The sequence below is a fragment of the Dermacentor silvarum genome, chromosome 9, assembly GCF_013339745.2.
Source record: "Dermacentor silvarum isolate Dsil-2018 chromosome 9, BIME_Dsil_1.4, whole genome shotgun sequence".
NCBI lineage: Eukaryota > Metazoa > Arthropoda > Arachnida > Ixodida > Ixodidae > Dermacentor > Dermacentor silvarum.
In genome coordinates, this window is record NC_051162.1 from 104,416,847 (window position 1) to 104,431,926 (window position 15,080).

At 46.1% G+C, this 15,080-nt stretch overlaps 2 protein-coding genes across 3 annotated transcripts in view; both read right to left on the reverse strand.

The window, feature by feature from the left end:
* The window catches only part of LOC119463475 (uncharacterized), a 562,544-nt gene that overhangs the window by 434,218 nt on the left and 113,246 nt on the right, over nt 1-15,080 (reverse strand). The window lies entirely within an intron of this gene.
* The window catches only part of LOC119463482 (uncharacterized), a 179,123-nt gene that overhangs the window by 132,760 nt on the left and 31,283 nt on the right, over nt 1-15,080 (reverse strand). For both annotated transcript variants that reach the window (XM_049656664.1, XM_049656663.1), the window contains exons 6-7: nt 2,165-2,488; nt 360-672 (exon numbers count right to left, since the gene is read on the reverse strand). In XM_049656664.1, coding sequence (XP_049512621.1) covers nt 428-672; nt 2,165-2,488 — 569 coding nt within the window. In that variant the 3' untranslated portion in view covers nt 360-427. The remainder of the gene's footprint in view (nt 1-359; nt 673-2,164; nt 2,489-15,080) is intronic.

Genomic DNA, 15,080 nt, shown 5'->3' on the forward strand with positions numbered 1-15,080 from the left:
TGGAGCGACTTTTCATCTGTAGTACGTTAAGTAGACCAACTACTACTTACTAACTATTCTAATAGAGTCATATCTACATGAACATTCTACAAATCTTTGTAGAAGTCTATCAAGCGTAGCCACAAATAAAGGTCAATAAGTATTTTTTTTCTTATGGTGGAACAGTCTTTGCGCAATAAATGGTTGACCAGACCTCCGAGTTATACACTTTTGTTTATATTTACGATAATAATAATGTTTCTTTCGTTGCCGCATCCGCAATGCGCAGCGAGCAATAGATTATCAGGACAGTTTACATTTTAACCTCCCAAAATACCTCGCCCTTAGATTTTCTCTAAGCATTAAGTAAAATAACTCACAGAAAAGAGGCGTTCTCACTTCTTGCACCGCTGGAAGGCTAGTGAGGACTTTGCCGCCACATCGTGCACTAACTGTACATCAGGACGCAGTACGGGGTGTCTTCTTTGCTGTCAAAGTCCAGCCAGGTGTCCGAAACCTCGTGCTCAATGCAGTCACTCATGTTCTGCTTTTGGTCACATTCTGAAAACGTCTCGCACACTTTAACTGTGTACACGTCCACTAGGCCATGTATGCGTTTTGGTGGTTCCCATAGCAGTCTCGTCATGGATGGGGACTTGGCGACCATGGTGATGCTCTTGGGCTCACTTGGCTCTGAAGAGTGAAAATGTCGGAAATAACGCTTGGTCGATCAGACCCGTTTTCGAGGGATATTTCCCCTGGAGAAGTGCACGAATTACTGCGATGCATTCTTGTTGCATTTCATGGTCTCATGCAAAATAGCAAAGGTGCATAGAATACCTTCGGCTGCCTGATAAGACAAACCTGCTCTCAAGTAATGTCGAAAAAACCCTGTTCTTAATACGATTACATTTGTGGGGCATCTTTATTATGTGCATACTTGGGCAACCGCAGGAGAATTTTCAGGGACAGCTGGACCTTTCGCTATTTACAAATGGTTGAACACTTCAAAATGTGTTACACGAAGTATCATATTTGTTCTAGCATTGCAGCTGCAATTACTTTTGAATTATAACACAGTGTTATTTACCTGTTTGTGGGACTGCATTCGGCGCATTTTATCAACTGAGCATTCGTTGTTTTACACCATAATAAATACAACCTACTTCGTCATCCTATCTTCTCTCCGATGTCTACTCGCGCTTCTTCTGCTTGCGATGCCGTATTGTCTATATTGGTTGCACGCGGGTTCTTTGTTGAGAATTTACTTTCTTTCATAAGACACATATGAGAAATGCTGCTGTAATTGTGTCGGTTTTGTCCGATGCGGCGGAGCAAAATTTCCACAGGATTTATACAGCTGCACAAGGAAGTGGCACTACTGAAACTGACAAAAAAAAAGGACCGGTAGGTCAACCCTTGTCTTCCTCGTTAAACGTAGCTTTTCGGTACGGAGAACACTTCGAAATTATACAAGGTTGCGTTTCGACAATAGACACACTTTGGTGGAAGTCATGATTGCGGACACGGGCTCTATGATGACACATCATTTGGAAAGCAGCTTACGTTAACCACCATATTGTACTTCGAGTTGCGGTCAAAGCCAAGCCTGCGTATTTATCGCAACGAAATCTTCACATTTCGATATGTTCCTAACTAGATAAGCGTCAATCTAAGAATATATTTCGAAAACTTCACATCTGAAAAACTTCCTTTCAGGTGGCATTACTTGCAGGCTTTGCCTTGTATTGCAGGGTATTGTGGTGGAGATGCAATATAAGAAATCAAACACACTCTTAAAAAGCCTGGCACCCTTTGGGGCTTATATTTGGCCCACAGCAATAGTTGTCCTCTGCCTTGCTTGCGTTTTCTTTCTCGAAAACTCAGCGCTTGATACTTTGTTATCGAGAATGTTATGTCACGCTGATAATGCGCATTTCGTTCCTGACTTGGAACTTCTAGGCTCGCAGCGTTAAAGAAAGGAAATGCGGCCAAGGCAGATGCTGATTATTATTGTGGCACGAGATAAGCCCCAAAGGGTGCCAACTTTTTTAACAGTGCAGCAGGCCGGAACATTCGGTGAGGTCAAGCATAATAAGCAATCTGCAGTTGCACAGTAATATGAAAATCATAAAAATTACAACTATAAAGCGCCTACCTAAATAAAAACGAAAGTTCTACTAACCCTGAGCCCTGATTAAAAGTTCCTTAAAGGTGGTACCCATTGATGTACGCTCTGGTGGTCCTGTTGTGTGCGTGCGAATAGTCACACTAAGGTTCGAGCAGGCGTCGAAAGGGCCACAGGTGACTTGTGTCTGTTCAGCGCGAATGAAGGTGCCATTGCTACAGGTTCCCGCACGTTGTTTCTGAAGACTGTCATTTTCATAACCAGTCCCACCAGTGACGTCAAGCAAGTAGTAGTCAATGCTCCTCCGAGGTTGATCCCATGCCAGGGTGATATAGTGATTATCAGCCGCTACTAAGGTGAAATTGGCCACTTCGGGTAGTGCTGTAACGGTATAAAAATATAAATGAATGCCAAGATGTTCATCAAGCAAGAACTGTAGGGAACACGTTGACCTCACCGTAGCATTGGGGTTCAAAGCAGTTTGGAGCGTTTACTGTCTAGCGATCGTGATAGGCAAGAGAAGTTTAGGGTATATGTAGGAAAAAAGCAGGGAGTATGTAGAGCCTGGTTCATCAGAGGCATAGGTAGCTCTGAATGAATGTACTTATTCTTCTTTCTGGGGTTTTACGTGCCAAAATCAGTTCTGATTATGAGGCACGCCGTAGAGGAGGACTCCGGATTAATTTTGACTACCTGGGGTTCTGAATAAATGTAAAGCAGAATTATGCCACCTTGGATCACAATGCAATTTCCAGGGAAGCTGTTTGTTTCCAATAGTTGCATTCAAAGATTCAGTGGCCTTCAACTAAATTACAAACTTCAATATGTTTCCCAGTATATGACTGCTCCCTTTGCAATTGGTAAATAATTTTTCTTGAGGCACTTCATCGACGCACAGTTTACTTTACCAGAGCATCGGCCGTAACCGTGCGCCTCCTGACTTAACCTGAGGTTATGTCGCGACATTGGGAAGGACACGTGATCGCAGCCGTATAACATTTTCTAACACTTAAATAAGGCTGTTTTTACAGAAACCGTATTTATTCATAAACTATTCAATTTCGTACATACAGGGTGTTTCAGCAAACACTTTCAAAATTTATTTAATGTTTCCTGTGGCAGATAGCCCAATTCTAGTTAATGAGCTGGTCTACTCGAAGAGGAGGACTTCATTGCACCACCAACGTCCTACAGATGTCTACCAGACGTCCGAAACGGGAGAGAGAGAGAATAAACTTCAATCAAAAGAGCACGCGAGCGTGGGTAGCTCCTCCACTCTGCAGTGGGTGGTCCCCTCAGTGCAGGAGTCCAGCGGCCTTAGCTGCCCTTCTCGCTCGGTTGACCAGGTTGAGCTGGTCCGTCGAGCCGGAGCTGGACAGCGCTTCCTCCCATTGCCGTGTGGTGGGGTTTGTTATGGGTGTGAGCTGTGGTGTGTTAGCGCAAGCCCATACCATGTGGTAAAGCGTTGCGCATTGATCGCAGTGTGGACATTTATAGGAATACCGCGCAGGGTGTATGGCGTGGTAGACTCAAATGTGTATATGTGTTTGTATAGAGTTTTCACCATATTACGGCTTCCTCTCGCGTCAGAGCATTATGCGATGGCGGTAGTGTTCTTCGTGAAAGGCGATAGTGTTGTAGGATGTGCATGTAGGTTAATGGTATGGGCTCTGGATGGAGCTGCTCGGCGCAGTCATCTCGCGGCTCCCGGTGTGCATGCGTTCGGGCGTTGTCGTGTGCCTGCTGACTGTCGCGTAAAGAGTCATGCCCCGGAGTCTACACGATTTGTATGTGTGGTGGGAGCTCGTGCGCTCCATTCAGAATGTGATGTGCGGCCCTGGAAACTTTGGCCCTGGAATAATTTCTCATGCCGTCTGAGAGTCCATGAGAACTATGACGCAATCCGAGTGCGCGGCCATTTCAACGTCCGTAAGACATACGTAAAAATTACGTGGATCACCTTTGGACGTCAATGGGATCGTCCCATGCACGCGAATTAGGGATCCTAGAAACGTCCCTCGAATGTCTTTATGGGATGTTGGGACATCCAAGGGATGTTTAGATATGAATATTTCTTAGTGTATCATCCCGGGTACGTCCTAAGGACATTTTTGTCAGGATGTAGGACATCTTGTGTTAGAAGTCGTCCAAAGGACGTTTGTGGGATTGGTGTTTTTAGATTTAGGACATCCACAGGACGTCCATATTGATCCTAAATTACAATATAGGGACATTCCTTAGAATGTGCCCTAGCCGTGCAGCAGGCCTGCTACATTTACCAACATCCCATTAACAAATAAACTATGTATACCTCGCATGTCCTGACTGATTGTTTATACTATACGTTCTGATTGAATAGATTTTTATCAAGTTCTATGTAATTCATTAGTTTACCGCAGGAAGGAATTATATGCACAGTGCTTAGCTGCAATGTGCACGTGATTCCCTTCTACGTTAAACTAATACTTTACATACAACTTCATAAAAATGCATTAAATCAAAACATATAGAACAAACTATATTCAGTCAGGACATGCAAGCTAGACCTTTCTGTGCGAGCAGGAAAAAAGCTGCAGAACTAAGTTCTGCAGCCTGCTGAATCATTTGACAATAGCGCTAAAAATACATTTATTTCAATAAAATGGCTGCACGAGGATCACAAGTTCAACTTTTACATGCACTCAGCAGTTTTCAGTTAAACACATCAATGTAAACAAATAGGACTCAATAATTTGATCTTACAAGCTCAGCCAATGGAGGTTATGACGCAACATGGCCAGTAAAAAAGTGCAGCAATTAAAATGTTTACAAATGCACTCTGGCTAGCAACAAAGCCTAAGAACTCGTGGTGAGGCCACTACGGAAGTTATCAGGCTTGGGTACGGACTTGGGTACTAAGTGAAGGAAACACAAAAGGATGGTGGTAGAAGTCATAGTCATGACCGTGACTCCGAAAAAACGACAATGACCCAGCGAAAAAATATTAGCACTCAAAAGCAACTGAAATGGATTTGTACGTGGGTACTAAGTGAAGGAATAGTGGTAGAAGTCATAGTCATGACCATGACTCAGCAAAAATGAAAATGACTCAGCAACAAAAGATTAACACTAAAAAATCAATTGAATGGGCTCAGATGTGGTACTAAGTGAAGGAAAAGGCTAAAGGTTGATGGTCGAAGTCATAGCCATGAGCATGACTAAGGCTTCCGCCTTATGGTCTCTTCGGCGTAGCGAAAGAGACTCCTGAGCACTCCTGAGGACTCCTGAGGACACCTGAGAACAGCCACCTACTTCTTGGTGCTCACATTTCGTCGGCTCCCCACACACTGGTTCGGATAACATCAATTCCCACAGGGCATGGGATCTGCCGGCTTTTTTTTTTAGTTGCAGACACTAACCCAAATAATGCGAAAGATGTCACAACTACATTAGGCGTTAACGAAGTTACCTGAGACTAGTTCAGCGGTCACGGACACAAACAGCGGATATATGGTCACCCATTTATAGTGAAAATGCGCTATGCATTATTGCCAAATTTCTGTAAAGGTCACTAGAGCAAACATTGACACTTTCGAGTAGTGATGAGACAATTCCAGCTGAGCAAATATTTTCAGATGCAGCTCGACCAGTAAAAGAACTTTTAAAAGCCCTCTGAAAAGGTGGAGGGCACAAAGGAAGTTAGTAGGAGGTCATTGCAGGCTGGCTCACTTCAGCGTTTGCACGCACAGAAATGCAAAATTTGCTGTAAAGTTCACAGGTGTCTTAGCCATCAAGCAAGTTGCCCCGGGCTTTCTGCAGGCTTGCTTCAGTGGTCGCACAAAGTATAAATTACTAAAAATTTGAGATACATTGGGCTTTAATAGCATTGCGATTATTTCAGCAGTTACATACACAAACACTACACAAGTACAAAAGCAAAAGCAGTTACTAGACGCTTGCTTCAGCACAGACTCAAACTTAGTTCACAAACGCCGGAAGTTACAAGATACTTGCCGTCCTTCAGTGGTCACCGACAAAAATTCACCTCAGGAGTTCACAGGCTCAAAGGCCTCTAAGAACGTTAACAGAAGCTGAATACACTTCCGTGGTCGCAGGCAAATACTGCTGAAGTGGTAACAGGTACGTTGGCGACTACACAATTTAAGAAGGCTTGCTGCAGGCTGGCTTCAGCGGTCATAGACAAAAAATGCACTGGAGTTCACAGATACTACGAATATTTAGTACGGCATTTTTGTGGACTTTTTTTCGCAACACAACGGAACCCACCTGGGCTAACTTGAACCAAGACTTGGGTAGTGATCATAATATATTAATGATTAACTTACGGATTACGCAGAAGAGACTACGCAAATTTTCGGTCGTGGACTGGGACGAATTCCGTAAAATCAGAAAGAAAAGGGTGATTGGAGAAGTCAACCTAAGCTTGGAACAATGGACCGCACAACTAAGGGAGGACGTTGGCGCCGCAACTAAAGAGGTGCTAACAGATCTCCCCATCGACAAGATGGACAGCCGATTGGCGCACCTCATCGAAGCTAAACAATCTCTGCTCAACCGATGGAAGGGTCAGAGACTCAACCGTAGGCTGAGAAAGAAAATTGCCGAAACCAATCGAGCGATAGAGGAGCACTGCAAAACCGTCTCTAAGCAACAGTTGGATGAGGTTTGCAACTCTATAGACGGCCGAATGAGAAAAGGAGGAACCTGGAATCTACTGAAGCACCTACTAGACGAAACTAACACGAAATCGAATCAACGCAACACGTTAAACAAAATGTTGCACGTGGCGCAGAATGACTCATCCAAGTCGGAAGTTATTGTACAGCTAGTGAATAGGTACCTATCCGTCGAGGACACGCAGAAGCCACCTCCTCGATTGGAATATACGGGAACACACAACCCAACTTTAGATGCTGAGTTCACAGTAGGAGAGGTCAGGGCGGTTTTGCACGATCTTAATGGGAAATCTGCCCCCGGTCCCGATAGGATAACAAATAAGATGCTCCGCAATTTGGATGATGACTCCATAGAGTATTTGACACAACTGATTAATGAGATGTGGAAGAGCGGTGACGTTGCTGGCGAATGGAAGACCGCTAACACCATTTTAATCCCAAAGCCGGGCAAGCCTCCTGGCCTCGAGAATCTACGACCGATCTCGCTCACATCGTGCGTGGGAATGGTTGCTGAACATGCAATACTGAATCGATTATCTCGGTACCTGGAAGAGCACGAGGTTTACCCTCACACGATGATCGGCTTCAGACCTGGTTTATCTACGCAAGATGCCATGCTCCTACTCAAGAACCAAATAATCAGCCACAAGACTAGGGACACGAGAGCGATACTGGGACTAGACATGGAGAAAGCCTTTGATGATATCCTCCATACATTTATACTCGAAACCATTTCAAACCTCGGTCTGGGTAGTCACTTTCATCAATACGTCGAAGCCTTTCTCAGTGGAAGGATGGCTACGCTCAAGGCTGGGAACCTAACATCAGATACAATGAAGCTAGGCAACCGAGGCACACCCCAAGGAGCAGTCATCTCGCCCACTCTCTTTAATATCTCAATGATATGTCTCGCTAGAAGACTCGAAGGCATCGAAGGCATTGAATACACCATTTACGCTGATGACGTCACCATATGGTGTACTGGAGGCAGTGACGGAGAAATAGAACAAAGATTACAAGAAGCCGTAAACGTCACTGAAGAGTACCTCATCCCAACGGGGCTCCGATAATCACCAAACAAATCAGAACTACTACTGTACAGACCTAAGAGAAGAGGCTGCAAACCCAGGGGATGGATTCCTCCTGGGGAGAACGATATAACGCTCTATACCAGGAGCGGAAGCGTCATCCCAAGGGTGGACTCCATCCGGGTCCTGGGCTTGGTGATAGCAGCCAACGGGTCCAATAATCAAACGATTCTACGTATCGCTAAGAAAGTGGACAACGCAATTAGGCTTATCAAAAGAGTAACTAACCGCCGACATGGGCTTCAAGAAGAAAACGTCGTTAGACTGCTTCACGCCTTTGTGCTATGTCACTTCGCTTACGTAGCATCCATGCACGAGTGGCAGAGATCCGCAAGAGACAAACTCAATGCATTGTTAAGGAAGGTAATCAAGGTAGCTCTTGGGCTACCTATGTACACGGAAACCGAAAGACTCATGCAACTAGGAATGCACAATACACTGGAGGAAATAGCCGAGGCACAAGAAAGAGCACAGTTCTTTAGACTCTCTTCCACCCGATCAGGAAGACAGATCCTCAAACGAATTGGTATACCAATTACTGCAATAGATAATAATCATAGAGAAATTCCTAACGATCTGCGGAGGAATATTACAGTCATGCCTGTTCCAAGGAATGTTCACCCGGTTCATAACGTGGGCAGAAGGCAAGCCAGAGCCAAAGCCCTGCTAGATAAAGCTCAAAATCAGGCTGAAGAATGCTCGTTCGTTGACGCGGCTTTCATGCCCAATAGACGAGCCTTCACAGCAGTCATTCTGAACGGCAAAGGTGAAGTCGTCAACTCGGCTTCCACGTACACCACGCAACCAGACATTGCAGAACAAGTAGCCATCGCATTGGCACTTTTAGACCAAAAGACATCCAGGATCCAGAGCGATTCTAGGGCAGCCGTCCGAGCATTTGCCAAAGGAGTCATCTCTAGACAGGCCCTGGCAATTCTCGACGGAAAGGTCGTCAAACCCCACACGATCATCTGGTTTCCTGCTCATATGGGAGAAATCAACGGTGCTCCCGTGAACCTCAACGAATATGCCCACAATGCTGCACGAGGACTTGCCAACCGTGCAGCCACAAGGCAAGAAGATGCTGAGGTTCCTGATTACAAGGACCACCTCCTCACGTACAACGAGCTAACCAAGCACTTCTACCTACAACGCAGGGTCTTCCCCCCTCCGCATAGTAAACTAAATAAAGCTCAAGCCATTACGCTAAGGCTCTTACAGACAAGAACTTATCCGAACCCTTTATTAATCAACAAGATCTATCCGGAGATATCTACTACTACAACATGCGAAAAATGTAACGACACCATTGATCTAAGTCATATGCTCTGGCGTTGCTCCGCGTTACGCAGCGACAAGGACAACACTGAAGAGCGGTGGGATGCAGCTCTACGCAGTCTCACATTAGATGAACAGCTATGGGCAGTCCAACGGGCCCGCGAAGCGGCCGATAGGCTAGGCCTTTCGGTCCCAACGTGGGAGCGGCCCGCTTCGGGCTAGGAATCTAGCGCGACCCAATGGACAAAAATAAAGTTTCTCCATCCATCCATCCATTTTTGTAGACTTGCATGAACAGTCACAGACAAATTAAGCCAACATCACAAGTACATAGGCGCCCAAGTAAATTACAAGTGGCTGGGCGCAGCCTTTCCTCCATGGTTGCAGATGCAGAGCAGAAGAGATCGCGAGTATGTTGGCCGCTATACAATTTACCACTCGTGTTGCAGGCTCATTTCAGCGGTCCCTACTGAAAAACCCCCGTATTCCCCATAACTCCTATATCCAATAACATCATATGACGTGTAGGAAAAACAGTTTTTTGTATGGGATCCTATATGTTTCATATCGGATTATTGGATATGGGAGCTAGGGGCATTACAATTTTTCAATAGTATTTTTCGTGTCTGCGACCGCAGACACGAAAATGCACTGTTCAGATCACAGGTACTAAGAAAGTTAGCGGGGGTTTTCTGTGGGCTTGCTTAAGTGGACCAGGCTGATGGAAGCCACACAGCGGAGCTGTAAAGTATGCAAGAAACACATGTTAGAAATATGTGCAAAAATTACAATCCACCATGTGCATGCTAACAACCTGCACTTCTAACAGCAATCTGCTGGTTCTGATAGCAACTTTGCTTCTTTGTGGGTTTATACACACTATCTGGGCAAACAGTCAACAGAAAAGTTGTGGTAACTTCAACTCTGCGCAAGGATAAAATGAATTCGCCGAATGTCTGCACGGTTCTGTCAAAACAGCTTACAAGAGTAAAAATGTCGCAGTTTCGCCCAAAACGCGAAGCAGTGATTGCGATAGCAAATAGCAGTGTAAACTAAACCTTCTCTTACATATTAGAATAATAACCGTGGTATCGTGCGCAAAGGCAAGCATGAGCACATCTCACTCAGCATTCCGACAAGAATGTCGGAATGCTGGCGTGATGAAGCGAGGCAGCAGCGACAAGCGATCACTTTTGGCTGCTGCAGCTACAACGCGTTTCCACTCGCACGGTTAACTTAACGCGACCTTCGACAGTAAAACTGTGCGGGAACATCACTCACGAAGCCACAACCCAGGGCGGCGCACATACTCTGCGTACGCAACAACAGCAGAATTTCGCCTGGGGTGTCCCTATAACCGCTTTTCCAATAATAATAATAATAAAATCAGGCGAACGTCGACTATAGCTTCACAAAGAATATAATGACAATATGGGGACGCAGCAGTGTCGTAGTTCGAAAGCGACAATGTGGTATGAATGTCATCTTGTACAGTATATCGCGTACACATATCTGATGGTCCCAATGATAGCAAATTCGAGAGGATAGAAAACTGAAACTGCGCGGTTAGCCAACCTATATGTCTGAGAGGTGTTGCCACTGAGATACAAATGGCTACGAAAGTTCCGTTATTCGAGCCCAACGCGGTTTTACGATTGCTCTTGCAATCGCGTTTACGCAAAGAAAATGCAAACGGCAGACGAAGCTTAAGCAACGCGGTTAATCATTGAGGGCGCGTGACGGAAATTTAACATTCAACAGAGACAAACGTTCTCCATTACGAAAAATACGACAACGTGCGAACGAGCAATGGTCTAATAAGTAGCGTAAAGGTTTCGATCGTTACAGAGAGCTGAGACGTAAGCTTGACCTCACCATCATACTAGCCTGCACCCGACGTGTAAATGTGTAAATAAGCGGCAGTTTCACAAGAAATAGCCCAAAAGTTTCGTTATTCCCAGAACGCACGTGTACAGTATTCTTTGCCACGAGCAAGATACCGGCCTAAAATAAACGCCTGTGAATTCAGCAGCGCGGCCGACTAACCATTACGTGCAGAAAGTGCTCCGATCGTGATAGGAGTGCCAACAAAAGTTTACCTATTCCACTTTAGGTTGCTGTACGATTGCTCTCGCAATCACGGTTAGGTAAAGAAAACTCAAACGGCTGATGAAGCCTATGCGACACGGTTAATCAGTGAGGGCGGGAGCGTGACACAAATTTAGCAGTCCACAAAGACAAACGTTCCCCGTGAATAATACCAAACAATACGACCACGCGCGAACGAGCAATAACGCGTAAATGATTCGATGGTCACAGGAAGCTTACGCCTAAGCTTGATCTTATTACCATCATAATAGCATGCATCGGAACACATGTAAATAGGCAGCAGTTTAAGAAATCGGCCAAAAGTTCGTTATTCCTAGAAACATGCAGGGCAGTGTTTGGCACGATAGACCAGCACGAAGTTCAGCAGCGCGGCCGTCCAATTAACCATCGCGTGCAGCAGGTGCTCCAATCCTGGTGCAAATGAGTACATCTGTATTCCACGTGCAAGCTCGCGTTCGAACCTGCGCGCTTATTCCTTCATTCCAAGGTCAGCGACCAGTGTTCCGTCATCCTTCAAAACCGCGATTTCAACGTATTGTATAGAATCCAACTCCTCTCTGCAACGCACTACGTGGCATTCAAAGTATTGAAATAAATAAATAAATAAATAAATAAATAAATAAATAAATAAATAAATAAATAAATAAACACTAAATAACTGTACTTCAGTTAATCCATACGCACTTTTACGTTTGCTATCCTGACCGTTAGGCAAACAAAACGCCTATGGCAGACGAAGCTTAGGCGACGCGGTTAATCCCTACGAGTGCGTGACAGAGTCAACTCAAACAAGCTTTCATAATAAACAATGCGACCACGTGCGAACGAGCTAATTAGCGCAAATGTTTCGATCGTTACAGATCTTAGACGTGAAGTTGACCTAGCCACATAGTAACATGCACCCGACAACGTGCAAATAAGCTGAGGCCAAACCGGTCACCCAAAGGTTTCGTTATTCTGACAACGTACACGACACTGCTTGCCAAAAACAAAGACCAGCCCTAAAGATGAGCGCGGTTAAATTCAACAGCGCGACCGGCTATCACGTGCAGTAACCGAGTGTTCTGACCATGATACAAATGCCTACAAATGTTCAGCTATTACAACCTGACGTAGCTGTACGATTGATCTCGCAATCGCGGTTCCGCAACCAAAACGCAAATGAAGCTCAGGCAAGGCTATTGCGGATAGTGCGTGTCGGGAATAGTTATTGTTCTTTTATTATTATTAGCCACTGTTCAAGAAATACACAAAACTAACTCTCGCGTACCCATCCTGTGGGCTACATGGGAGGAGTTAGCGGTTTTTTCGCATTCGAAATTTTTTTGGTGGATCTCAGCACTACACTAAAACAATATAGCACAGAAAAAGCTCTAAAATTTACATAAAAGCAGTACGATGCGACCAAGCTCATTATCGGGAGCCCAATTAACGGATCGTCAATGGCCAATTGATGTTACCGTTGCCGCAAACGATGAAGATGTACAATGGCCGACATTCGATTACGCGCAGACACGACGACCCCCTAGTCTTAAAGGTTGCAAGGTTGCTAATAAAAAAACACTGTCTGCATGAACTGCCACTTACCTCCTTATAGGCGTAAGATGTACAGGCGCCGTGGAGATGGAGTTGACGAAACGGTCACCTGCAGCTCACAATCGTTCACGCGGGAACTGATGAGCGCATAACACAACCACCACGTTCAGAGATAACGCGCGAACTGGGCGAGGAGCGCCTCCCGGAGCGCACCAACCTTCTGGTATTTGAAGTCTACTAAGAAGGGCGAAGAGACCCAAAAAACGGCGCCGTTACGTCATGTGACTGACTACGCGCAAAGCATCGCAAAGCGTGCATGCAACAGGCAGTGAGTGGCGAACGGCGGCGATTTGACGAAGTAACGGCTGTCACTGCTCTGTTCTACGGTGGGGGTTGCGCACTCAGCTGTCTCGACAGGTTCGGGGAGCGTACGATACGTTTGATTCGGTTACACCTCGCGGTAGGTGGTAATCCGCAGCTGTTCCAGTGCTCTACCTACATGACGTTTCCTCCCTATGTGCTTGTGTTGTTTGGGTCGTTCATTGCAACTTCTCCAATTATCGTATTCATTGGAAGTTTGGTCTGAGTGCGGCAGCTTCATGTTGCTGTCTGACATGTCTTTTCGGAAGAGCGTGCATTGAGGGCAGCCGTGGAAGAGACTTAACAAGCCGCGGTAAGATCACGTGCGTATATAGTACGTGCTGGATTGTTTGTGTTGGTCCCACATATGTCCGGTGTGGGACATCCTGTTGAAAACATCCTTCGGACATCCATGGGATTCAAGTTTTGGGATTTGCTTAGATCCCAGAACTTGAATACTGTGGGTGTCCGAAGCAGGTTTTAAATAGGACATCCCGGAATTAATGTCCTCATGTCATCCACTAGACGTCCTAAGTGGGGCTTGGACGTTCGGATCTAATCGGGCCGTCCAGAGGATATTCGTAGTCCATTGGGACGGTACGGGCCTGAATAGGGCGAAATCAGCTTCTCACAAAGACCAACTCGCCGTGCTGGTCTCCAAAGAAGCACGATGTCACCAGGGTTAAAGTGGGCATCGCGGTGACGAGTGTCATATATGCGTTGTTGCTTTTCCTGGGAAGTGGTCAGACGCAGGCGTGCAATCTCACGTGCCCCTGTAGCTCTAGATATGGCATCACGAGCATATTTTGACGTTGTATCGAGAACGGCTAGGAGGATCGTGTCAAACGGTAGTAGAGGGTCTCGTCCGTACACGAGAAACAAGCCGCAGGCCTGCACGGCACACAGCACAATTACAGCGTAAGCTAGTGGAGCGGCTCAACAGTAGCTACAATTTCGGCACCACTCACACCAGGGTCTTCGCGACAGTCTCTTCGCTTCGCTTTGACGAGAACGATCTGAACTGTCCGCCCGGCGTCGACGGCAAGCTGCGGCTTGCAATGCTCTTTGCACAGAAGTCTGTTGAGCCCGATGATACCTGGTTGTAGCCACGCACGTAGCTCTACGATTCCCTTCTTCAGCAGCGGTTCGTACCTATCAAGGAGACGATATAACGTGTACCGAAGAGGCACGCCCGCTGGAAGAGGTATCCAGAATATGTGGCGCACATCTCACATCGGAATCGCGTTGATTGCGCTAGTGTGCAATTGCGCGCCTCGTCTGAATCGCATCTCCTCGTCTGCGCCTGCGCACGCTGCGCTTGCAGGCACCTTAACTAGATGGTTCCACCATACTGGCGGAGGTTCGGGTCATCCTATATATATACGGCGGCGGCGGCGACATCGCGAACCGGAACGGTTATTGGAATGAGCCCATAACAGGTTACGCTGTAAAAATTGGGAGAAAGCAGCAGAATCATGGTGGGACATATTGTAGGCGAATGTGTCGAGCGGCAGAGCGGCATCCCAGTCACGGTGGTCGGTAGAGACGTACGTACATAGCGAGCATTTCGGTGATAGTTCTATTGAGCCGCTCTGTGAGGCCGTTCCTCTGAGAATGATACGCCATTGTAAACTTGTGCTTTGTCGCGCAGGTGTGCAAGATGTCCTGGACACCCTGTGAGACAACGTAGCGGCCCCAGTCGGTAAGGAGTTGTCGAGGAATACCATGGTGAAGTATCATAGCTTCGAGAAGGAAGTCAGTGACGTTGGTTGCTCAACTGGTAGGGAGAGCCCGCATGATCACGTACCGGGTGGTGTAATTTGTAGCAACTGCTATCCACTTGTTCCCACTAAGCAATAGAGGGAAGGCGCCAAGTAGATCAAGACAAACCCGAAATAATGGCTCACATGGTATTTCAATGGGCGG